At 38.5% G+C, this 25,346-nt stretch overlaps 1 protein-coding gene across 8 annotated transcripts in view; it reads right to left on the minus strand.

The window, feature by feature from the left end:
• Positions 1-25,346, minus strand: part of DCP2 (decapping mRNA 2) — a 113,343-nt gene that overhangs the window by 51,866 nt on the left and 36,131 nt on the right. For 4 of the 8 annotated variants that reach the window (XM_078066941.1, XM_036087356.2, XM_078066939.1 and 1 more), the window contains 2 exons: positions 6,184-6,335; positions 296-423 (listed from right to left, as the gene is read on the minus strand). In XM_078066941.1, the coding sequence (XP_077923067.1) occupies positions 296-423; positions 6,184-6,238 (183 nt within the window). In that variant the 5' untranslated portion in view covers positions 6,239-6,335. Of the gene's footprint in view, positions 1-295; positions 424-6,183; positions 6,336-23,521; positions 23,867-25,346 lie in introns of those variants that run through there. The other 4 variants (XR_013445645.1, XR_013445644.1, XR_013445643.1 and 1 more) reach the window with 2 other exon arrangements.

The following is a 25,346-nucleotide window of genomic DNA, read 5'->3' on the forward strand; positions in this document are numbered from 1 at the left end:
ATACAGTACTTGGTTTTAATATCTTCCAAGAGTCTGACTATACTACTACTAGTGTGGAGAAAGGCATTCTGACCATTTTAAAGTACTTCTTCAACAATTAAATGACTTTTTTTTTCAATAAGTCATACAAGTATAAAATAGTAAGACCCAGAATGCAGACAAAATATGCAAAATTTGGCCTTTTAGCAATAGAAGTCTATTTTAAAACCTCAGTTCAGAACAAAATAACACAAAAATTTTACTAATGAGATGAAAACAGCTGATCATTGCACTAAAAATCTTTTATTACACTCACATTTTCAAGTGTCTCATCAAGAATAATTGCACCATAGGTTGGTACTCCCATTTTATATTCCTTCCATTCATCCAAAATTTTTTCCACATCTTCACCTTGAGGCAGCAAAAATGGACAATGACTGAAGAGTATACATAGTGTTAAGGAAGCTCTTTTCTCTCTAAATACAGCTTGAGTACTTATTATATACAGACAGAAACCTATTTAAATCAACTATGAATTTTATATTAAATTACTCAAGTCTTCACCTAAGTTCTTCCTTGCTTTTTTCCCCACATTTGTTTTCTCCTGAACAAGTCATTGTTAACTCTCAAAAATAAATAAAATCTTAAAAAAAAAAATTACAGAGAAAGATAAATCTGGGCATTAAGGAAAGAATAGCTTCTTTCAAAAGAAACTGGGCATGCCCCCCCCCCCATACTGGGCAGTGTAAAAACTTATTTTTTAAGTAAATAAAACCTAAACCTGTAAAGTATATGCTCAGGCTTCCAATTCTCCATGTTATCAAATGCCTCATCACTATAACACTGTTCATTATGAAAAATATGAGAAAAATTATAATTTATGAGTGTTTCTCAAACCAAGGACATATTCTTAAGGGTCCTCAAGTCCTCTATGAAAACATATATTCTGTGTTTTTATTTTGATGTTAACCTAAAAACATGTAATATGAGCATATTTTCAATCATTTGGATGACCACATATATCAAGTACTACAACTTGATTTCAGAGACCATACTGATACTAGTACTACTTTAGCTGCTGTGGGCTACCAAAAACAGAAGAAAGCTAATACACAAATGATGCATTAGGGTCAAATGATATCCCAGCACAATATAAAAAAGGTTTCTTAACAGATATAGAAAAGAAAGGTGGTGCAAAAACTGGTAGTACAGGCACATCAAAATATCCTCAAAGAAGCATTATATTCACGTTGTGACTGGCAGCTAGTTGGTTTAAAAAAAAACATTTTAAGTTCTATAAGCTTTATATTTAAAATTTTATTTTGGTTTTATATTTGTAGTAAAAACTACAGAGGCCTTCAAAGAGCCCAAAGAAGTCAACCATCTATGACAACACTGTAATTAAGACAGGCACTAGGTTAACCTCAATATAATTAATATAATCTCAATATAATGCTTTCAATTGGGGAAGAGAGAAAAAAGGAATAAAGTTTGGATACAACATCAACCATTCCATGAAGCCCTACAATTCTCTACGGGCTTGCTAACATTGTGGAAAGGTACTTCCCAATAATAGTCTGGCTTTAAATGTTTACTAAAGGGGTGCCTGGGTGGCTCAGTTGTTAAGCGTCTGCCTTCGGCTCGGGTCATGATCTCAGGGTCCTAGGATCAAGCCCCGCATCGGGCTCCCTGCTCAGCGGGGAGCCTGCTTCTCCCTCTCTCACTCCCCCTGCTTGTGTTCCCTCTCTTGCTGTATCTCTTTCAATAAATAAAATCTTAAAAAAAAAAAAATGTTTACTAAAACCCCTTATGTGTTTTACAATCATCACAGGTTTTTGTGAATCTACATATAAATTTTAAATAAATGTTTATTTCTTCCATTAAAAGCTTTACCAGGGGTGCCTGGGTGGCTCAGTCGTTAAACATCTGCCTTTGGCTCAGGTCAAGATCCCAGGGTCCTGGGATTGAGCCCTGCATGGTGGGAAGCCTGCTTCTCCTTCTCCCACTCTCCCTGCTTGTGTTCCCTCTCGCTGTGTCTCTCTCTCTCGTCAAATAAATAAATAAATCTTTAAAAAAAAAAAAAAAAGCTTTACCAGAGGAAAACATAAAAATACACCAGGAGCAGAGATAACTCCTAACAGTTCAGAGAGTAGGATACTTATCCAGTTATTCCTCTTTCTTTTATTTACAATGTTCCTAATAATCTCAAGGTACATCACTGTCTCCACAAAGCAGTGGAGAAAGATTTAACAAGAGAAATTATAAATGAACTGACTTAATTTTGGAAATCATTTACATTCTTCATTTTCCCATTATTTCTACCTGAAAACCACCACAAAATGAGTTGACTGAACCATCCAACTACAGTTCAAGATATACTTGGAATTAACACTGAAAAGAACCTGTTAAATATTTGCTCAAGGGGATGCCGGTGTGGCTTGGTTGGTTAAGCATCTGCCTTCGGATTGGGTGATAATCCCAGGGTCCTGGGATGGAGTCCCGCATCAGGCTCCTTGCTCAGTGGTGAACCTGCATCTCCCGCTGCCTGCCTCTCTCTCTCTGACAAATAAATAAATAAAATCTTAAAAAACAACAACAAAAAAAAAACTTGCTCAAGTCCACACAATTAGCAAGTAACAGAACCCCAGTCCAACATGATATCAATTTCCCCAATGACAACTTTCCATCATCCTCCATACTTAATAGTACATAAAAGTAATTCAATTCAGGGGCGCCTGGGTGGCTCACTCTGAGTGTCCGCCTTCAGCTCAGGTCATGATCCTGGGGTCCTGGGCTAGAGCCCCCCCTCCTTGGGCTCCATGCTCAGTGGGGAGCCGGCTTCTCCCTCTTCCTCTGCCCCTCCCCCCTGTTCGTGCTCTCTCTCTCTCAGATAAACAAAATCTTAAAAAAAAAAAAAAAAAGTAATTCAACTCAAACATGGGAATGGAAACTTTTTAAATACCATTTTTATTTAATGAGATAAGGTATTTAATTCAAAAAATCCTTTAAGACGCACTAATGTTATCATTTCTAATTTTTACTAAAATTCTTGACTATTGTATTTTCTTAAACCCCAAATTATTTTGAGTCTTGAATCTGAGTTACTAGGCCTTTACACAGTACAGTTGACACTTGAACAATATGGGTTTGAATTACATGGGTCCACTTATATGCAGATTTTTTTCCAGTAAGTACAGTACAAAACTGTAAATGTATTTCTTCTTCCTTATGGTTTTAATAACATTTTCTTTTCTCTAGCTTACTTTATTGTGAGAATACAGTATATAATACATGTCATGTGCAAAACAGGAGTTAATCAACTATTTTATTGGTAAGGTTCCTAGTCAACAGAAGACTATTAGCAGTTAAGTTTTGGGGAGTCAAAAGTTATACACACTTTTTATTACAAGGAAGGTCAGGACCCCTAACCCCCATATTGTTTGAGGGTCAACCGTAGTTCTAAAAAATAGGTTACACTGATTAAAGAATTTGAAGCACATGTCCACTTGTATTACATACATTCTTTAAAAAAAAAAAAAAATCCAGTATTTTTTTTTTTACCTTCTCTTTTTATACTAACATTTTTGCATAAACATGAAAAATCTGCTCTAGGTATAAACAATCATTTAGACAGTAATCTCCCTCCAAGTTCCTACCATTATCTTGGATGATACAAATTTCCTCATGGACAACTCATCTCAAGCTCTAGCCTCAGTTCCTTGTATTCCTTGTCCTATCCATTCCTACTTCTCAGCCCAATTCCCACAGCAACATTCTAGACCTTGCTATCACTGTAACTATTCCAGCAATTTGGTCGGAAACAAAATGTCATGACCATAATCTTCTACTGCATTCTTCTAATTACTCACACTGTACCACTACTCTACATCAATCTTTGTATTCCTTTCTCTGCATTAACACCCTGCTGCTTTTTTTTCTTCCCCAAACAATACGGCCCACCACTTTAATCAACCTCTTAGCAATATCCAAAATCCCTTTGCCCCATTGTTCTCTGAACATAGCTCCCTAGCTAAACTTCAACCCAGCATGCCCGGTTCTATACCCACCTTGCGGAGTACTGAAAACAAATCACAAGACTACACACAACTTATAAAAAAAGAAAATTCTTAACAGAAAAGATCCACAATTTGCCCAAGCTTCCATGGCAAGTAAATGGCAAAGATGGGATGCTAACCCAAGGAATGTGGCTCCAGAACTCATGCTATTAACTTTTACTCTATGCCCTTCAGTACCCTATCATAACTTACCATACTGCACTAACAATTTCCTTTCATCTTCTTGAAAATAGGGACCAAATCCACATTATTCACTACATAATGCCTGACATCAAGTAAGCACTCACTTATTTAATGAAATCACATCAGCAATAAAAGCTTTTTCTCCATACAACTGAAATTAAACATAACTAAAACAAAAGTTTATTTTCTTAATAGCAAGGGAAGTTTAAAATTCATGTGCATACACACACAAAATTTTATCCAGAACCCCAAAGTATGTAAAGTTGCTATGGTAGAAGGCTGTCTGTGCAAAATAGATCAAAGAGGATCTGCCTGTTTTGATCATGTCTCTATACCTAAATTATAGCTTCTTAAAAGCCAAGTCATCCATGATTTCTCCACAGAAATCTATGACCAAGACTTTAACAAAGATAATGTTCAATAGAACTTCTATTCCCCCTGATTCCTCATTTACTTCTTCATATTTAATCAAACAGCTTGATCATTTCTGCCACTGACATGTCTCTTCAGTCTTTTCTTTGTAGTCCCTCTACTATGGCTTAGGACCTTATTGCTACGATCTCAAGTAATTTGACAGCCCATCCTATGGTTTAAACTATCCTGCCAAGTAAGTCTTCTTGAATACTATTTTCAAATGATTTGCATAATATTCCTTAGCCTTGCTCAAAAATGTTTTATGGCTAACAGTTGTCTAGAACAAACAGTGTTTCAGTCCATTTTCTACAGTGACCTGGGCGGGTGGGGGGGGGGGTCCTTATTTCATGGAGCTCAAGGAAAATTATAGGGAGCTGAGTACAAGGGTTGTTTTCATTCTTATTCCAATTCTAGCAGAGTACAGTGAATTTGTGGGTATAACTGCTTTTGAATACATGATTCATAGTTAAAAACAATGACCTACAGGATAAAAACCACTTTGGCTCAAGATTTAAGAACCCACAAATCCCCCCTATATACCTGCCATCTCTACTTCCTACTGTATCCCCATAAGAACTGTCTGCTCAATACAAACTAATTTATTTCCCAAGATATCCCTTATCTTTTCCAACCCTCTAATTTTGCTCAATCCTTTTCTTTATGTGGAACATACTCCCCACTCCTGTCTCTTTATAAAGTCCTGTATTCCCTTACAAATATAGCTTTGCCTAAAAAAAAAAAATCTCTAAATTCTAAAAACATTTAATACTAGAATTATTAGCAATTCATCGATTTTTTTGCCTTGTGACATAGTTTCTTTTATAATCTTAAATTTTGGGGGCACCTGAGTGGCTCAGTCGGTTGAGCATCCAACTCCTGATTTTTAGCTCAGATCATGGGATCCAGCCAGAGGTGAGCCCCGTGTCAGGCTCTGCACTCAGCAGGGAGTCTGCTTAAGATTTTCCCCCCTCTCCTTTTGCCCCTCCCCCACTCATGCACGCTAATCAATCTTTAAAAATAATTATAATAATAATCTTAAATTTCCAAGTGTATCCTTTGTAACTGATAAACTGACAAGCTTGTCTTATTTGTAAAGAGGAAAAAAAAACTTCAAAAGCAAAGACTTCTTTGTATTTGCCACAAAACTAAAAACACTGCTTTTAACATATGAAGTATTCAATAATTATTTAAGAATTTCTATCCCAGAAAGGTAGTGATCTGATTAAAGATCTGATTAAATGGAACAGCAAGAAGAAAGTAAAAATAACAGATCAGTTCTAGAAATAGGCTAGTTATTTCTGAAAGAGAAAATAAAATTTAATTCTAATCATCAGTGCATATTCAAGGGGTCCTCTACATAAAAATAAAAATAGTATTAAGTTCTGCCTACTACTCATATATGACAATTTTTAGAAATCAAGTATGTTTACCTAATAAGTTTTAAATCTCAAAGACGATCAAAAGGAAATCTGTGCTAAAATATGTTATTAGCAATAATGAAAGACAGTCATTATAATTATAAAAAGGATATCAGCTTTAGCAAAGTCTCTTATCCCACACTGAGGTAATCCTGGTGTGTTCTGCATGTAGAAATCCAAGTAAAACCAATGGGCAAGTTCAATCTGAAAACACACTCGGATAGCATTGTCTCTTTCCTCGCTGGGAATATGCAAAATAAATCGGCTGTCAAAAACAAAAAACATGTTAAAATTACATTTACAAATGGTAATGATTTTAACCTACTTAACTGCTTCACCCCTGACCCACCAACATAAAAAAGGGCCCAAGAGCAGAGCTGATCAAGGAAGCAAAATCTGGGGAAAATTACTAGAGGAAGAGGAGTCTGGAAAGCAGCTATGCTCACCACTATGACACCAATGCTGCACAGGGAAGAGGAGGCTGGGAAAACAGTTTACCACAGGTATCTCCCCTATAATCAAATTTTTTTAAAAGGCCTTCTAAGAATATATACAAATATATTCATTCATTCAAACAGGAAAGATGTTAGCTGCTTAATCTCCACATTTAGAGTATTACAAAGAGACATTAAAGAAATCAACTGTTCATTAATAGACTAGACTTCTCAAATAACCTCATCTGCAGAACCTGAGTTCAAAATAAAGTATATTCACTTTTTAAAATCCTAAATTGTCTTTTCCAAATACATTTGAAGGGAGCTGGAGAAATAGTTTATATATATAGTATAAATGTACACTCTTTATTATTTGTATGTGATTGAGATAACGAACCCCTCTTTGTGCAACAAGTCAGAATTTAAATATCTAAGTGAACGGGATTTTCAGCACTCATTAAGCAACTACCAATTGCTTCTTCCACTGCATAGCCTTTTTTGGTAATGACCTCAAGAGACAGACTGAACTACATAAAAGAAATCCATTGGTTTTTTGAGTTATTTTAAAAAAATTAAAAATTAGTATCACCCAGCTTGATCACTCACACTATTCACTAGCAAATGTTCTTGGTGGTTTCCAAGTTTCAAATCAACCTCAAAAACATGCTTTTAAATTATAAAAATGTAACATTCCAATAGGGGAATGAATATGTAAATGGTAAGACAAATAGGTACAATAACCTACATTTCAGTATAGAAAAACTATGGGGAAAGGGAGCTTAAACAGCACATATACTAAGAATAAAATGTGTAACATGAAACTCTGATGGCATTAGCTAAGATACAAAAATCAAAACTCTTCTACATGGCATTCGAGATCCAGTCCCTGCTCACCTGCACAACCTCTAAGATTGCTCAATGAGTTCTTTATACCCAGTGATACCAAATTCTTGGAAATGTCCTAAACTATCGTCCATATACTATATATACTTCCTTTCCCTTGTCCATCTAGCAAATTCCTAATTTGTCCTTCATGACTAACACTACTCTCCTATGTAGATACACCAGCCTCCTCTGAACAGATTTACACTCTCTCAGACTCCCACTCCTTTACAATCATGTGGCTTTTACTATTATTGTCCACAAACTCCTCCAAATTAGTTCATTGAGATAATGTACTCTATCTTTGTGTATTTTTATTCCCATAGTCTAGCAAACTGTTTGACATATACATTGAAAGTGACATACTGATAGTCATAATTTATCTTTTAAATGCTTACATAGGTTCCTAGTCTGGTTAGATGAAACAAACACTCCACTCTCTCCCTCCCATAAAATGCAGCTATTAAAACCTTAACAAAATGCATAGAGCAGCTATTTGAGGACTGTGAAAAGTAAACGGTAGCAGGAAGACTGGGGAAGACAGTATTCGAAGTGAATTTACCATTTTTCCACCCTCCAGTGTCGCCTGGCTGGACTGGGGTTTGGAAGTGAGCACCAGCAGGGACAGAGAGAGCCCCAGAAACCTTCTAGTTTTGCCTCAAGGGTTGAGAGAGGAGTCTAAGCAGATCTCCTAAGACTTGGAGATAGTGGGGAAAATTCTTCATTTCTTTTCTCCTTTCTCCTATGCCCCAGCCCCCAAGCAATGCCATCATGGTTAGAGGTGGCTGCAACAGTGGCTTTAACAGAGACCCACAGAGGCTAAAACTCTAAGGGACAGGAAACTTCCTCTTGAATCATAAGAACTGTGTGGTCCCAAGAGAGTAGGGCCAATCTCCACTGCTTTTATTCTTCTAACCTCCAGTTGCTCGGTCTCAGTGAACACGTGAAGTGTGTGCCAGAGTGGCTCTCTGGCTATAGAACCCAAAAGGACAGACCTAAAGAGCCAATTAGTAGCAGGAAGATAGCAAAAGAGAAGCAGCTCAGGAAAATGGTCCTGAGAAATTATTTATGAACTAAGGCTCAACCCCAAGCTACACAAGTTCAGATTAGACTACGAACAACACACCACGAACATTGTGAGCTGAACTCTGAGACAGACCAATGCCCAAGTCTCAGAATGGCCAGTGGGTGGTAAAACAGAACAGCAATACAAAAAAACTAACCTCCTTTTGTCTGATTTTATTTTACTTAACACATCTCTAAAATAAACTCTGGTATTTATTTTCTCAGTTTGGGGCATTATTTCCATTATGGAATTCACTCTATTCCCACTCCCATTCTACATAGCCTTCTCATCTCTCCACCCACCCAACAAAATTCTATCAGTTTTGGTGAGGTTGTCTGCTTCAGCACTACTGACATTTTGAAGAAGGTACCTATGTTGAGAGGAGCTTTCCTGTGTACTGGATGATGTCCAGCAGCAACCCTAGCCTCTACCTATTAGATGTCAACAGCACTCCCCACCAAGGTGTAACAACAAAAAGATCTCCAGATATTACCAAATGTTCCCTGAGGGGAGCAAAAATCACTCCCACTGATAACCACAGAGTTAGATCAGCATTCAGTCTTTACATTACTATGACTCTGTAAATGCAATTCACAACTAAGCTACGTGGTAAGCTAGGATTACTTTTCCTTTCCTGCACAATCCTTCGTTCTTCCCATAATTAATAGATGTCTTATCATTGCATTTACTTTGTGTTCTCTATCATACCTGTCACTAATTCAATCTTCCACTAGTTTCCTAAATTTTTTTCTCAGATATTAATTCAAACACACCATTTCATCTTGAAGAATATCCTTGAGCCTTCTGATCTGTTCCAATCTGAGGTAGTTGTCATCTACACCTGATACACACCTATCATCCTATGCTGTCCTTTCACCGGCATCCCATGGTTCCCTAGGCCTCTATCCTATTAGATTTCATGTTTCTTGTATCCTGTCTTTCTCCTCAATTTTCTTTCTTCTTTCCTTTGAAGTATATCCTCCCAAACCTTCTGGAGGAAAAATGCAAGGGAGATAAATACGGATACATTCTGTATCTCAAAGTATCTTTATCCTCATATTTAACAATTAGGCTAGATAAAGAATTCTAGGTTGAAAATCATTTTCCTTCATAATTTTGAAGACAGTGCTGTCTCCTGCCAGCCTCCAATTTTGATACTGACTGAAGCCATTCGGATTCCTTTGGCATATTTTTTTCAATCTGGAAGATTTCAGGTTTTTCCTTCTGTCCCCAGTGTTCTGAAATTTCCCAGTTGTCTATTTTTTATCTACTGCACTGGCCATTCAATGGACCTTGCCTATTTGGAAACTCACATCCCTCAGTGCTGAAGGACCTCATGGACTGATCCTCATGATTCTTTACTCTCCTCTGGTATTTCCTACCTCTGATTCCTCGCCTCACCCCCACCTTCTGAGAAACATTCTCAACTTTATTTTGCAAACCATCTATTAAGATTTTTGGTTTTGCTCTCATATTTTTAATTTCCAAATGCTAGTTTTAACTGTTTAAATTATGCTTTTATAGATTATCCTGTTATTCAATGATTGTAAAACTCTACCTCTCTAAGGAGATCAATATGGGTTTTTTTTTTTAAGTTTTCTCTACCTGCATAGTTTGATTCTTCCCAGTTGCTCTTTTTTCTTTTAGTTTTAAGCTCTACCTTTCATGTTAAGAGGCCTATTCAGATGTTCACATTTAAGTGACAGACCACAAAGCTATTTAGGAAGGTTGTCAAACTATCAGGCACCATTTATTAATTTTTTTTAAAGATTTTATTTATTTATTTGCCAGAGAGAGAGAGAGAGCGAGAGAGAGAGAGCAAGAGAGCACAGCTGGGGGAGCAGCAGGCAGAGGGAGAGGTAGAAGCGGACTCCCCACTGAGCAGGGAGCCTGATGCAGGGCTGGATCCCAGGACCTTGGGATCATGACCTGAGCCAAAGGCAGATGCTTAATCTACTGAGCCACCCAGGCGTCCCTATCAGGAACCATTTAAAGTAAGTCATCAGGCTGAGCCATTTAACTGAGGAACCACCAATGTCAGTATCTTTAGATCTATCCTCATGAGTTAGTCCGATCACCTAAAGATTCTTCCCATCTTGGACCTGGAGGGTAAAGGCCAAGCTCTGCCATGTTCTAGGAGCTGAGCAAGGGAAGAAGGCTGAGGGTTTTCAGTATGTTTATAGGATATATAAATTCAGTTCTGCCATTTTTCAATATGCTCTTATTCTAGAGTAGATTGACACTATTACACTAGTCTCTCATTCGGGTCTATTACGTCTGCTAAGTTATATATACATTCCCTTTTAGTTACCAAATTTTCTTGCTCATCCTTTCACCCATTCTTCCTTTCCCTGTGGCTTTATATATTCAAGTTTGTTTTAAACTTTACTCTTTTAGTGGAATCGATGTTTGCATACAACCTACTATATCTTTAACCAAAAATTTTCATTTCTAGTTAAGTTTCTAGACACTAACCACAACCTAAAATGTGGTAAGAAAGTACATAGGACAAAGAAATTCAATCTCATTCCCATCCAATTCAGAAAAGCCTCAAGTGAAGAAAGGTAAGCTGGAAATGGGAATAAGAAATAGGACTTTTAAAAAAGGAGAAACAGGGTGCCTGAGTGGCTCAGTCAGTTGAGTGGCTGCCTTCGGCTCAGGTCATGATCCTGGAGTCCCACATCAGGCGCCCTGCTCAGTGGGGAGCCTGCTTCTCCCTCTGCCTGCTGCTCCCCCTGCTTGTGTTCTCTCTCTCGCTCATTCTATCTCAAATAAATAAATTAAATCTAAAAAAAAAAGGAGAATCATGCCAGGGCACCCCCTGCACATAGCACCCCAGGAATCGCCAGCCTACACCCACCTCAGCTCCAACCACCCTGCCAGGGAACCTGCTGCACAGAACGCCCTGAGACAGCCCCCACACACACACACTTGTGCCCAGCCTCAGCTCCAGCCATCCAGCCAGGGCACCTCTGCATGGGCCATCCCAGGCCAGCCCACCTTGCACCTATTTCAATTTCAGGAATCCTGCCAGCATACCTCCGTGCAGAGAGCCTCAGACCACCCCACTCACTGCCTACTTCAGCTTTAGTGATCCTGCTAGAGTGCCTATGCACGAAGAACCCCAGGACTCCCTCTGCTTCCAGTCACTTCAGTTTCAGCTGTCCTGCCAGGGAACACTCTATGCAGAGAGCTCTGGGACCACCCTGGCCCATGCCCAATTCAGCTACAGACATCCCACCAGGGCAGTCCCAGCACAGAGTGCCCCAGGACCCCTAGCCCACGCTAGCCAAAGCTCCAGCCAGTAAAAGTCACTGGGCACACACAGTCTACAAAGGGAACAACCATACACAAGACCATTCCCCTCAAGTTTAGAAGTAGCTGTTCTACCCAATTCATAGAAACACACAAAGAAAGTCAAGCAAAATGAGGAGACAGGAATATGCTCCAAACAAACAGACAAAACCTCACAGAAAGAGCTAAATGAAACGGAGATAACCAATCTACCTGACAAAGACTTCAAAGTAATAGTCATGCTCACCAGACTGGAGAGAAGAGTGGAGGAACTCAGTAAAAATTTCAACAAAGAGAGAGAAAATATGAAAAAAAAAAAAAATACAGTTGAGGAATATAATAACTGAAATGAAAAGTACACTAGAGGGAATCAACAGATTAGAAAATGCAGAAGCAGCATGCTGGAAAACACAATGGAAAGCACCCAAGCTCAACAGTTTAAAAAAAAAAAAAGAGAGAGAGAGAAAGAGAATAGGTTATGGGATCTCTCGGATAACATCAAGTGAACAAAATTTGCATTATAGGAGTCCCACACCATGATTAAAATGTCAAAAATTAAAAATAAAAGAATTTTAAAAGCAGAAAGAGCAAAACACTTATGTACAAGGGAAACCCCACAAGGCTATCAGCTAATTTTTCAGCAAAAACTCTGCAGGCCAGAAACAAGTGGCATGACGTATTCAAAATGCTGAAAGGAAAAAAATCCACAACCAAGAATGATCACTCTGGCAAATTATCATTCAGAATTGAAGAAGAGATAACACAAAAATGAAAGGAGTTCATCACCAAAACCAGCCTTAAAGAATGCTAGAGACTTCTTTAAGTGAAAAAGAAAAAGCCATAACTAAAAGAAAATTATGAAAGGAAAAAATTTCATGAGTAAAAGCAAACATACATAAGGTAGTAGAGCAATCACTTATAAAACTAGTATGAAAGTTGAAAGACAAAAGTAGTCAAATCAATTATATCTAAAATATTAGTTAGGGGGACTCACAAAACAAAAAGACAAAACATGACAATGTATACATAAAACATGGAGGGGTGGTAAAAATGAAATTCTTTTAGAATGTGTTCAAACTTAAGTGACCAACTTAAGTTTGCTATTTATTTAGGATATTACATATGAATCCCACGGTAACTACAAACCAAAAACCTGTAATAGATACACAAAAAATAAGAACAAACAAAACCAAGTATAACACCAAATAAAGTCCTCAATACAAGGAAAGAGCAAGAGAAGAAGAAAGGAACAGAGAAGAACTACATAACAACTGGAAAGCAATTAACAAAATGGCAATAAATACACACCTATTAATAATTTTTTCAGATTTTTTATTTAAATTCAATTAACATATAGTGTATTATTAATTTCAGAGGTAGAGTTCAGTGATTCATCAGTCTTATATAACACCCAGTATTCATTACATCACAAGCCCTCCTTCATGTCCATCACCCAGTTACCCCATCCCCAACCCCCTCCCCTCCAGCAACCCTCAGTTTGTTTCCTATGATTGAGAATCTCTTATGGTTTATCTCCCTCTCTGATTTCATCTTGTTTTATTTTTCCCTCCCTTCCCCTATGATCCTGTTTTGTTTCTTAAATTCCACATATGAATGAAATCATATGGTAATTGTCTTTCTCTGATTGACTTATTTCACTTAGCATAATACCCTCTAGTTCTATCCATGTCTTTGCAAATGGCAAGATTTCATTTTTTGATGGCTGAGTAGTATTCCATCGACAATTACTTTAAATGTAAATGGTCTAAATGCTCCAAAGGACACAGAGTGACAGAACAGACAAAAAACAAATCCCAGCACTAGGCTGCTTACAAAAGGCTCACTTGAGACCTAAAGACACATACAGACTGAAAGTGATGGGATGGAAAAAGATACTCTATGCAGATGGAAGCAGGGGGGAAAAAAACAGAGCAGGAATACTTGTATTAGACAAATACTTATATGAGATAAAACAGACCTCAAAACAAATACTGTAGCAAGAGACAAAGAGGGGGCATTACCTAATGATAAAAGGATCAATACAAAAAGGGGATGTAACAATTGTAAATATCTATGTACCCAACACTGGAACACCTAAATAAAGCAAATATTAACAACACAGAGGGAGAAATTGACAGTAATACAATAATACAACAATAGCAGGGAACCTGAACACCCCACTTAACATCAATTGATAGATCATCCAGGCAAAAAAAAAAAAAAAAAAAATCAATAAGGAAATGGTGTCTGTGAATGACACATTAGACTGAATGGACTTAACAGAATATATACAGAACATTCCATCCTATAACAGAATATACATTCTTTTCAAGTACACGTGAAACACTCCCAGGATGGATCACACATTAGGCTACAAAACAAGTCTCAGTAAATTTAAGACTGAAATCGTATCATGCATCTTTTCTGACCACAACAGTATAAAACTATAACTCAACTATAAGAAAATAACTAGAGGGGCACCTGCGTGGCTCAGTTGGTTAGGTGCTGATGTCAGCTCAGGTCATGATCTCAGGGTCCTGGGATGGAGCAGTGTCAGCCCTCCCTCTCCCTATGCCCCTCCCCCCAGCTCCTGCATACACTCGCTCTCAAGCTCTCTCTCAAATAAAATCTTTAAAAATAATTTTAAAATAAAAGGAAAAAAAGAAAGAAAAACTAGAAAAAACACAAACACATGGAGACTAAACACCATGCTACTAAACAACCAATGGGTCAAAGAAGAAATTAAAGAGGAAATTAAAAAATACACGGAGACCAATGACAATGAAAACAGTCCAAAATCTTTCGGACGTAGCAAACGCAGTTGGTAAGAGGGAAATTTATAGCAATAGAGCCTGCCTCATGAAACAAGAAGCATCTCAAACAATCTAACATTACACCTAAAGGAACTACAAAAAGAACAAACCCAAAGTTAGCAGAAAAAAGGAAATAATAAAGATCAGAGCAGAAATAAGTAAGAAACCAAAAAAAAAAAAAGAAAAGATCAATGAAACCAAAAGCTGGTTCTTTGTAAAGACAAACAAAACTGATAAACCTTTAGAGAGACTCAAAAGGAGAAAAGACCCAAATAAATAAAATCAGAAAAGAATGAGAAGAACCAACACCACAGATATACAAATGATTGTAAGAGGCTACTATAAAGAACTATATGCCAACAAATTGGACAATCTAGAAGAAAATGGATAAATTCCTAGAAATATACAATCTTCCAAAACTGAATCAGGAAGAAATAGAAAATCTGAGTAGACTGATTCCTAGTAACAACATTGAATCAGTAATCAAAAAACTCCCAACAAACAAAAGTCCAGGACCAGACTAATTCACAAGTGAATTCCACCAAACATTTAAAGAGTTAATACCTATTCTCCTCAAACTATTCCAAAAAATACAACAAGAAGGAAAACGTCCAAATACACTCTACAAGGCCAGCATTATCCTGATACCAGAACCAGACAAAGACAGTACCAAAGAAGAATTCCAGCATCCTCGGATGGCATCCTGGGATTGAGTCCTACAATGGGCTCCCTGCTCAGCAGGGAGCCTGCTTCTCCCTCTGCCTGAAGCTCCCCCTGCCTGTGCATGTGCTCTCTGACAAATGAATAAAATCTTTAAAAAAAAAAAAAAAAAGAAAGAAAGAAAAAGATATACCACCAAGCTATAATCATCAAAATAGTAAAGTAATAGCACAAAAACAGACACACAGATCAATGGAACAGAGAATCCAGAAATAAACCCACGTTTATATGGTCAATCTACAATAAATGGTGCTGGGAAAACTGGACACCTATATGCAAAATGAAACTGGACCACTTTATAACACCACACACAAAAATAAACTCAATATAAAGATCTAAATGTAAAACATGAAACCATAAAACTGGAAGAAAACATAGGCAGGTTTCTTTTTTTAAGATTTTATTTATTCATTTGAGAGAGAGAGCGAGCGTGCGTGCACAAGCAGGGGGAACAGCAGGGAGAGGGAGAAACAGGCTTCCTGATGAGCAGGAAACCCGACTCAGGGCTCAATCCCAGGACCCTGGGATCACGACCCAAGCCGAAGGCAGCCGCTCAATTGACTGAGCCACCCAAGCACCCCAGCACTACTTCTCTGACACCAAACTTAGCAACATTTTACTGGGTATGTCTCTTCAGGCAAGAAAACAGAAGCAAAAAATAAGCTACTGGGACTACACCAAAATAAAAAGCTTCTGCACAGCAAAGGAAATCATCAACAAAACAACAAAACAACCTACTGAATATAAGAAAGTATTCTTATATATACATATATATATATGTATATATATAAAAAAGAATGATATATCCGATAAAGAGTTAATATCCAAACTATATAAAGAACTTATGCAACTCAACATCAAAAAACAAATAATCTAATTAAAAATGGCAGAGGACCTGAATAGACATTTTTCCAAAGACATACAGATGGCAGAGACACATGAAAAGATGCTCAACATCACTCATCATCAGGGAAATGCAAATCAAAACCATAATGAGGGGTGTCTGGGTGGCTCAGTCGGTTAAGCGTCTGCCTTCGGCTTGGGTCATGATCCTGGGGTCCTGGGATACAGCCCCGCATCGGGATCCCTGCTCAGTGGAGAGCCTGCTTCTCCGTCTCCCTCTGCCTGCTGCTCTGCCTACTTGTGATTCCTCTCTCTGTCAAATAAATTAAAAAAAACAAAAAACAAAAAACAAAACCCATAATGAAATATCATCTCATACCTGTCAGAATGGCCAAAATCAAAACGACAAGAAATAACAAGTGTTGGCAAGGATATGGAGAAAAAGAAACCCTCATGCATTGCTGGTAGGAATTTAAACTGGTGCAGCCACTGTGGAAAACAGTATAAAGATTTCTCAAAAAATTAAAAATAGAAATACCATATGATCCAATAATTCCACTACTGGGTATTTACCCAAAGAAAACAGAAACACCAATTTAAGAAGATACACACACCCCTATGTTTACTGCAGCATTATTTACAATAGCCAAGATAAAGAAGCAACCCAAGTGTCCACCAACAGATGAATGGATAAAGATATATATGTGCATATATACATACATATATACAATGGAATATCACTCAGCCATAAAGAATGATCTAGCCATTTGTGAAAACATGGATGGACCCAGAGAGTGAAACAAGTGAAGCTAAGTGAAACAAGTCAGACAAATAGCATGATTTCACTTATGTCTGGAAATCTAAACAAAACAAATAAACAAACAAAACAGAAACAGACCCATAAATACAGAGAACAAACTAAACTGATGGTTGCCAGAGGGGAAGGGATTAAGGTATGGGCAAAATGGGTGAAGGGAAGTGGGAGATAACACGCTTCCAGTTTGGAATGAGTAAGTCACAGAGATGAAAGGTATGGTATAGGGAATATAGTCAATGGTATTTTAATAGCATTTGTATGGTGACAGATGGCAGCTACACTTGTGGTGAGCACAACATAACAGAGTACTCAAATCACTTATTTTGTACACGTGAAACTAATGTAACATTGTGTCAGCTGTACTTCAATTTTTAAAAAGGGAGAGGGGGAAGGGCAAGGTCTACTTATGTAATAGAAAACTGTCTATTCTTCTTTTACTCCTTTGAGTCAGGAGTTTCTCCTACAAGAGAGTGGGGGAAGGAGTAACAACATCTGAGGCTCTTTTCCAACTTTAGCTGATAGGTTTGGGTGTTGGCACCCCAAAGCAAAACTGGTTTTCAAGGATTCCCAGTGTAAGAGCTAACACCCTATCTACTCACATAAAAGAGCCTATCAATAAACAAGCCCCTTATAACCTCATCTTAAATATGAAACAGCAACAAAAATCATCCAACATCAAAGGAAAATCTGGGGCATGACAAAGAAAAAATTACATTGAAAAAACTGGCCCTGAAGAAAAGAGTGTTGAGGTTATCTCCTAGAACCTTGGTACTCAAAAAAGTGTGAACCCTGGACCACCTGGGAACATAAGTGTGGGAAGAGAAACAGGCATTTTAGTCATATAGGGACTCAGAAGTTTATTTCTAATGATCCTCTCGAAGGAAATTACTTTAGAATGTGCACCAGGAAAACAAGAATGAAAACCAAGAAAGCATAAAACATGAGATTTAAGAGATAATAGACCCGACCCGGCAGAGCCATGAAAGAGAATTCTAGTAGGCCAGTTGTTTGGCAAGTCTAGGGAACAACCAGTCCAGACTGGGCTAGAAGAGTGGAGGTCTCCAAGAAGGCACTCTCCAGGAAAGAAGAATTCTGTAGCATAGACAGTATGACTAAGAGTACGACTGAGGACAAAATAAAGGAGCAGACAAGGGTGGAGGGGAGGAAGCTATTTTGAAGGTGTTGGGGAAGAGAGGTAAAGGTACAAAAGAATCATAATCCAAGTATGAAGCAAAAGTCAACACTGGAACAAAAAGACAATCAAAAAAAAAAATAGACTTCAAGGATAGCCAGAAAGAGGGGCACCTGGCTGGCTCAGTCGGTAGTGTCCAACTCCTGATCTTGGGGTTGTAAGCTCAAGCCCTATGTTGGATGTAAAGATTACTTAAAAATAAAATCTTAAAAAAAAAAAAAAAAAGAATAGCCAGAAAGAATGAGGGAATAATGAAGAAAGCATATGCTTCTTTCTCCAAAAGAAAAAACTATAAAAGGCAGCATCATTTTGACCAATTAGTAGAATATAAGAAAGAGAATTCATTTTGGCATTCTCTCCCAAGATCCTTACGGAAGGGATCCTAACTATGACTAGAGGGAAAAGAAACAAAATCCTAGCCATTGTAAACTTGCCTCTACTGTGAAAAATACGTGCATAGTTACACCATATAAAAATGCTATTATTCTTGTTCAGCTTTTGCAGTCAACCAATAGTAAAAAGTGTAAGAGCCCTCATTAAGGTTACAAAATGGAATGTAAATACTATCAATTTTTAAGTTCACCTGGATAGAAGCTGAGGGAATGTGTAAGAAGGAAAAGGAAGAAAAGATGGGACATTGACTGCCCCACCTTATCAAATACAGACTCAAAATACCGACCATAAATCCATAAAGCAGAAAGCTAACCAACAGAACAATTTAAAATAGTGATATAACTGTATTGGAAGTAGGGCAAAGGCATCATTAGGCTTTTGATAAACTAAACCCTCACCAGCTACCAAGGTTAACTAAATTCTCAATCTAACATCTGAAGTTGATAAAACAAGAAACTAGTCCAAGTATATTTTAAAATACTACATTATCTACCAGGAGAATTCAACACAAAACAGGTAAAAGTCTGGAGAGCAGAACTGAGATAAAAAGGGGTAGGGCAGAAGACTGTTGCTTTTCTTTTATAACTTCACCCGCACTCCTCGACTTTTTTTTTTTTTTTAACCTTACACATGAGCACCTCTTTTTAACAACTAAAAGCTGACTTCTTGGGGTACCTGGGTGGCTCGGTCGGTTAAGCGTCTGCCTTTCGGTCAGATCAGGATCTCAGGGTCCTGGGATGGAGCCCTGGGGCTCCCTGCTTAGCAGGGAACCGGCTTCTCCCTCTGCCTGCCGCTCCCCCCCTTATACGTGCTCACGCGTGCTCACTCTCTGTCAAATAAATAAATAAAATCTTAAAAAAAAAAAAAGCTGATTTCTTTAAGAAACTTTATAAGAAAAAGGAGGGCTCCTGGGTGGCTCTCTCGGTTAAGCAACAACTGATTTTTTTTTTTTTTTTTTAAGATTTTATTTATTTGACAGCGAGAGAGCACAAGCAGGGGGAGCAGGAGAGGGAGAAGCAGGCCCCCCGCTGAGCAGGGAGCCCGTTGAGGGGGCTCGATCCCAGGACCCTGGGATCATGACCGGAGCTGAAGGCAGACGCTTAACCATCTGAGCCACCCAGGCAACGGACTCTTGATTTCAACTCAGGTCATAATCTCAGGGTCATGAGATCAAGCCCTGCATAGGGCTGGGTGCGGAGATTGCTTAAGATTCTCAGGCACCTGGATGGCTCAGTCCTTAAGCATCTGCCTTCAGCTGAGGTCATGATCCCCGGGGTCCTGCGATCGAGCCCCACATCAGGCTCCCTGCTCCGTGGAAAGCCTGCTTCTCCCTCTCCCTCTGCTGCTCTCCCTGCTTGTGCTCTCTCTTTCTGTCAAATAAATAAAACATATATATATATTAAAAAAAAGGATTCTCTCTCCCTCTCCCCCACCCATGCCCCTCAGCGCTGTGTGCAAGTGCACGCTCGCTCGCTCTCAAAAAAAAAAAAAAAAAAGGAAATTTCAATACATGAAAATAACACGTCGATGCTTTCATTCTATGAATGTTTTTGATCTGTTTTAAAGATTTAAAAGTGTGTGCAGGGGTGCCTGGCTGACTCAGTTGGAGGAGCAGAGGGCTAAATCTCGGGGTCATGAGTTCAAGCCCCACGTTGGGTGTAGATTACTAAAAATAAAAATAAATAAATATGTGTGTATACGTAGTATATATGAAATAAAATGCTTTTCACCATAATTTGTTATGGGAAAAATTTCTCCACCTCACAAAATGTCATCTTTTCAATTTTCCTACAGATAGAACATTAACAGAACTACAATTAGTACAAAACTGTTGCAGAACTGAACACTAAAATGGCAACCTGAAGATGAGCAAGAATTATTTGATTAGCTTACACAATCACCAAAATAGCAGCAACATTAGTTGCCAGAACATACCTTTCTCCTTTTAACACTAGAGTGGCTTCACCATTTAATTCTTAAAGGGGCTTTAAAAAAAACTCCAAGCATTTCTTTAAAAGAGAAACAAGCTGTAGTTTTCAATTTTTACTTTAAAAACATACTTTTCAGGTATTTAATAAGCTAATTTAAATGGTATTGAAAAATTCTTTGACTTTTAATGTCAAAAATCATGGTGCAACAGAGGCAAATATCACCATAAGATGGGGCAGATTTACTTTCTACATACAAGTTTACTAGAATGTTCACTAGAACATTTTAGATGACAGTCTTTCCTTCCTCTCCTCTAATTTCATTTTACCCAGAAATAACTAGTGTTTTTCAGTTTGGTGTATATACTCTCAGACTTCCTTGGGCATACACACACACACACACACACACAAAACATTTAAAAATTTGTTTAACAAAAGGCATCAAATGACTAAGTATTATGTTCAATAGTATACTGTATCCATCTTTCAAGACACAAGTATTTTCCTTCAGTTTACTGTTTGCTAACTGCCTTAGGAATTTCTAATGGCTACACTGGTATCCCAGTAAATGAAATGTTGCATATGAAACCATCTGCAAAATAACATTCCATGTCTTAGGTTATAAGCAGTCTAACGGTTACAAAGTCACTTCTTGAGAATGTAAGTCTCCTCCTCTAATTTTTCACATCAAAATCATTCTCAATTTTACATTTCTCCAAAAATTATTACTATATGGTCAATGACTGAAGTAGACAAGATTAGCAGGAATATGTAATTTATCAGAAATCAGTAACACAAAACAAAAAACTTCTTAAATACACTAATAATAAACAACAGAATTGGGGAAAATATAAAAATGAGTCAAAGCCAAACATAAATCAAGAGGTACTTAAAAGAGCAGAAAAATTAACCTTTTTCCATTAAGCTTTATTTTTATAGAAATTAAACATAAATTCTTAGTAAATTTATTTCTTAAAAAACCCACAATCATAAAAGCCTGAATTGTTCACATTAAAAGTCTTTAAATTTACCAACAAAAATATTATAAACACTAATTTTAAAATTGCATGATTTTTAAAACTTAAAGTTTTTTAAGAAATGGTTATTTGGTTTATTAGTCAAGCAGCTAGCCCTAATATTTAAACATATAATCCTTATTTATATAGCCAAAACACAGTAATTACAAAAATGTTACTCTCATTTCTTAAAGAAAAAAAAAAATGTTACCCTATTCCAAAAGATCTGTATAAAATTGCTTAAACTCACTGGAAAACCAAGAATCTTTAACACTCAACAGACGTTTAACGTATTGTTTACAAAACAAATTTTGTAAGTAAACAGGTTCCACATAAAATCAATCACCTTCAAAACGGTTGCTAGGACTTCTTTCAATGATGTAATCCTCTGGAGTATACAAAATAAACCCATACGAGTAGGAAGATTATTTTAGATGCCTGTAAAAAGTGTGAGATTACCCATGTTTTTATTAACCTATATCCCTAGTAATCCATACATAATTAATGCTCACCTTTTAAAAAACACACCCATCTTTACTTTTTTTCTAACTATAAAAATACACGTCCTTTAAAAAATCTTGGAAACATCAATAAAAAAATCATAATCTCACTTCTTGTACATGCTCATCCAGTCATTTATCCACACAGACATACATACATTAAATCTTTTCTTATGAAATTGGGACAGAAAATAAGTGCATTTTAAGTGGTTTGTTTGCATCGATCATATTCCAAAAATTAAAATCATATCATCACCAAAGAAGTACAGCGACATTAATTCTTATTAGTTCCAAAATTAGTCTATATAGTTATCTACATGTACTTTTGTGAGGTTTAAAATGTTAGACTTGACTTTCTGCAACGTCTACCTAGCACAGGGGGAAAAGCACAGGCGTTGTAGAGAAAAAGGCCTGTTTCAAATCTTGATTTTCTGAATTATGAGAAATGTGACCTTGTGTAAATTACAAACCGACTCTGTCAGATGAAAATGAAAATAACTGCACCAAATAGGACTTGTTTCGGGGAATAAATAAAATGATGTATGTGAAGGGAGCACCCAATGCCTGGCACACAACAGTACCTCCAGAAGTATTAGTTCTTTCCTTCCCATTAAAAAAAAAAAGGCGTGAATGCGACACAACTATTAAAAGTCAGATTTCTATACATACACGCAGTAAATGTACTTCAAAAGGTGTTATTTTATCAGAGCCTTTTACTCACTTATAATTTATTTCACAATCCACTTAAGCCGGCGACAACCCAGGGTATTACTGCATCAAAAATTTTACTTCGGGAAAAGAAAATATTTTAAGTCCATTTTCCCTAAGTTTGGCTATCTGAAATCATCGCTAACAAGAGGGAAGAAAGTAAAAAATTTCTCAAAAGTATACCATGCGTTAAAACCCTGCGGTTGAGAATTTCCTTTAAGGAAAATTAAAGAATGAAAAAAAAGCAACTCTCTACCCACCCCCCTTCCAATAAGTTTGGGGATGAACAAGACAGTAGTAATTCCTTATAGCAATTTAGAAAATGCCACGGACGTGTGAGAGCACACGGGCGAAAGGTTAAGTTTGAAACTGCTTCCCTGCGTAGATCCGGGGGCGTGGGACTACTAAGACTCAAAACCTTGGGGTCTTTGGACAGAATTGAGGCATGAGAAAAGGGAGGAGGAGGGGAACGGTCTATAAAAGTCAGAGGCAGAAAAAAAAACAATGAGAGGGGGAGGGGGCAGCCGAAAAACGCTCCAGACCCAGGGTTTGGCGCAGCGGCTTCACTTGCAGCAAAGGAAGAGTTGGGGAACTAAGAAAATGAAGAAATTCCGGTGCCCCGTGAGGAAGGACGGAGGGGCCGTGAGAAACCGGGAGGCTGCGGCGGAAAGACAGGGGTGGTGTCGTCCGAGAGAAGGGTCGAGCGGGGAAAGCGAGCAGCGGCGGGACCGGAAAGCGAGGACAAGGATGTGGGCGGGGGGGAGGAAACGCGGAGGCCTCCGCGGTCTGCCAGTGTGAGAGAAAACGAGGAGGGGACGAAAGGGGCCGGGGCAGCGCCGCGGTACCTGCAGAGATCGTCCAGGACGCTGCCGGGAATCTCCACCCGTTTGGTCTCCATGATGAGGACCCACAGCAGGAGCAGTGCATCCCGGCTCCGCGCGGCCGGGGACCAAGGGTACGGCACGGAGACTCCGGCTCGCCGGAGAGGGGGCAGCGACTCTAGCGGCAGCGGCTCCAGCGAAGACGAGGGGGGAAGGGGCGGGACCCACTCACTTCCGTCCCGCTCCCTCAGCCCCGGACCCCGAAGCTGGGCCAGAGCGCGGGGAGGAGCCCCGGGAGTCACGCCCCTGCTCTGCTTGAAAGGCCCAATAGGAAGCTGGAGAATTGGGAGGCTGAGCACGCTAAACCAATGAAATGTTTGTTTATTGGTCTGTCATCTCCAATCGGTCTTCAAGCAGCTCAGTTGCTACTCAGAAAACCAACTTCCCGCCGCCTTTGATTGAGCCCTGGGGTGGTCATGCGCATGCGCACCATGCCTCCTTTGCACTACTAGGAAGGCCAGAGGATTCGGGTCTTCAAGATAGACTCCGAGCCCAACATCCTAGGGTGCGGCGTGGTCTGAGCGTCCTCTCGGTGACGAAGGAGGCTCTCGTTCTTCTACAGGGCAGACCCCCAGAGGCGGTCCTGCGCAAGCGTGCATTTACAGTTCCTGTCACCAAGTATCCTGCACAAACATTCATTGTCGTCCCCCCCATCCCCTCCAGGCCAAGGGCTGTACCTCCTTAACTACAAACACCTGAAGGGGGTTGTCTTTTTTCTGGTGACTTTCCTCTGCCTTTCCTCAGGCGACCCAGACAAAACTTTATCCCAATATCTGACACCTACTGAAAAAATACTGATTGACCCTGAACTCGGGAATCTGCATTCTACCTCCTACACACACCACTCCAACCTACTGGTCCTCGCTGATTCCTCATCTTGCTTAATGGAGCCCAGTACATTTAGGATCTTGCAGAAAAATCTAGATCCATCCGTTCTTTAACCTTTTACATCAGATCCACAGCCCCCCCACCACACACACACACACCTGCTCAGTCACAACTTCAGTTTGTTCCACCATTTAATCTCTCATCCTTTTCTTAATTTCTGTCCAAATGTCCTCTGTCTTTACATCAGGTGCTCATTAGTTCTCATTAATGCAAGAACTGCCTAAGCAGGACCTCTGCCTCCATTCTTGGCCTGCACAACTGCCCAAGTTTTATTTCCTTTTGTTCAGGTATGAGCAGGTTCCCGTCTTTTATCTTCTGATAGCTCCCCTACATCAGCTTCTGATGTATACTCAAACCCAAACTTGATGTAAGAGCCCTTTTACCATCTATTTTACTCTCCTGTTTTCCATCTTTGTTTTTTTGCTCTTTATTGGAGAACTCAAATTTTTCTTCCAGCCATCTATACTGTTTTTATTTTTCTGGAGTTTTCTTTTGTTTTTCAAATGTCTCTTCATTATGATGTCATAGCTTTGCTTCATAGATTTCTAATCCCTATGAGGATATTAACAATACATTTTTAGGGGCACCTGGGTGACTCAGTTGGTTAAGTGATTGACTCTTGATTTCAGCTTAGGTCATGATCTCAGGGTTGTGATGTCTAGCCCTACATTGGGCTCTGCCCTGGGTATGGAGCCTGCTTAAGAGTCTCTCTCTGTCCCTCTCTAAAAAAACAAAAAACAAAACAAAAACCACACACACACAATACATTTTTAAAGTTTTCTTCTTCTTGAATAGTCTCTTCTTCCTTTCAGCTGCTTTTTGCTATTAATTTGGTCTCCATCTATCATATTGGAAGTTTTCTGGTAGTCTTCAACTATTCACTCATACTTAAGAGTACATA

The sequence above is a fragment of the Halichoerus grypus genome, chromosome 2 (assembly GCF_964656455.1).
Source record: "Halichoerus grypus chromosome 2, mHalGry1.hap1.1, whole genome shotgun sequence".
In the NCBI taxonomy this organism is placed as follows: domain Eukaryota; kingdom Metazoa; phylum Chordata; class Mammalia; order Carnivora; family Phocidae; genus Halichoerus; species Halichoerus grypus.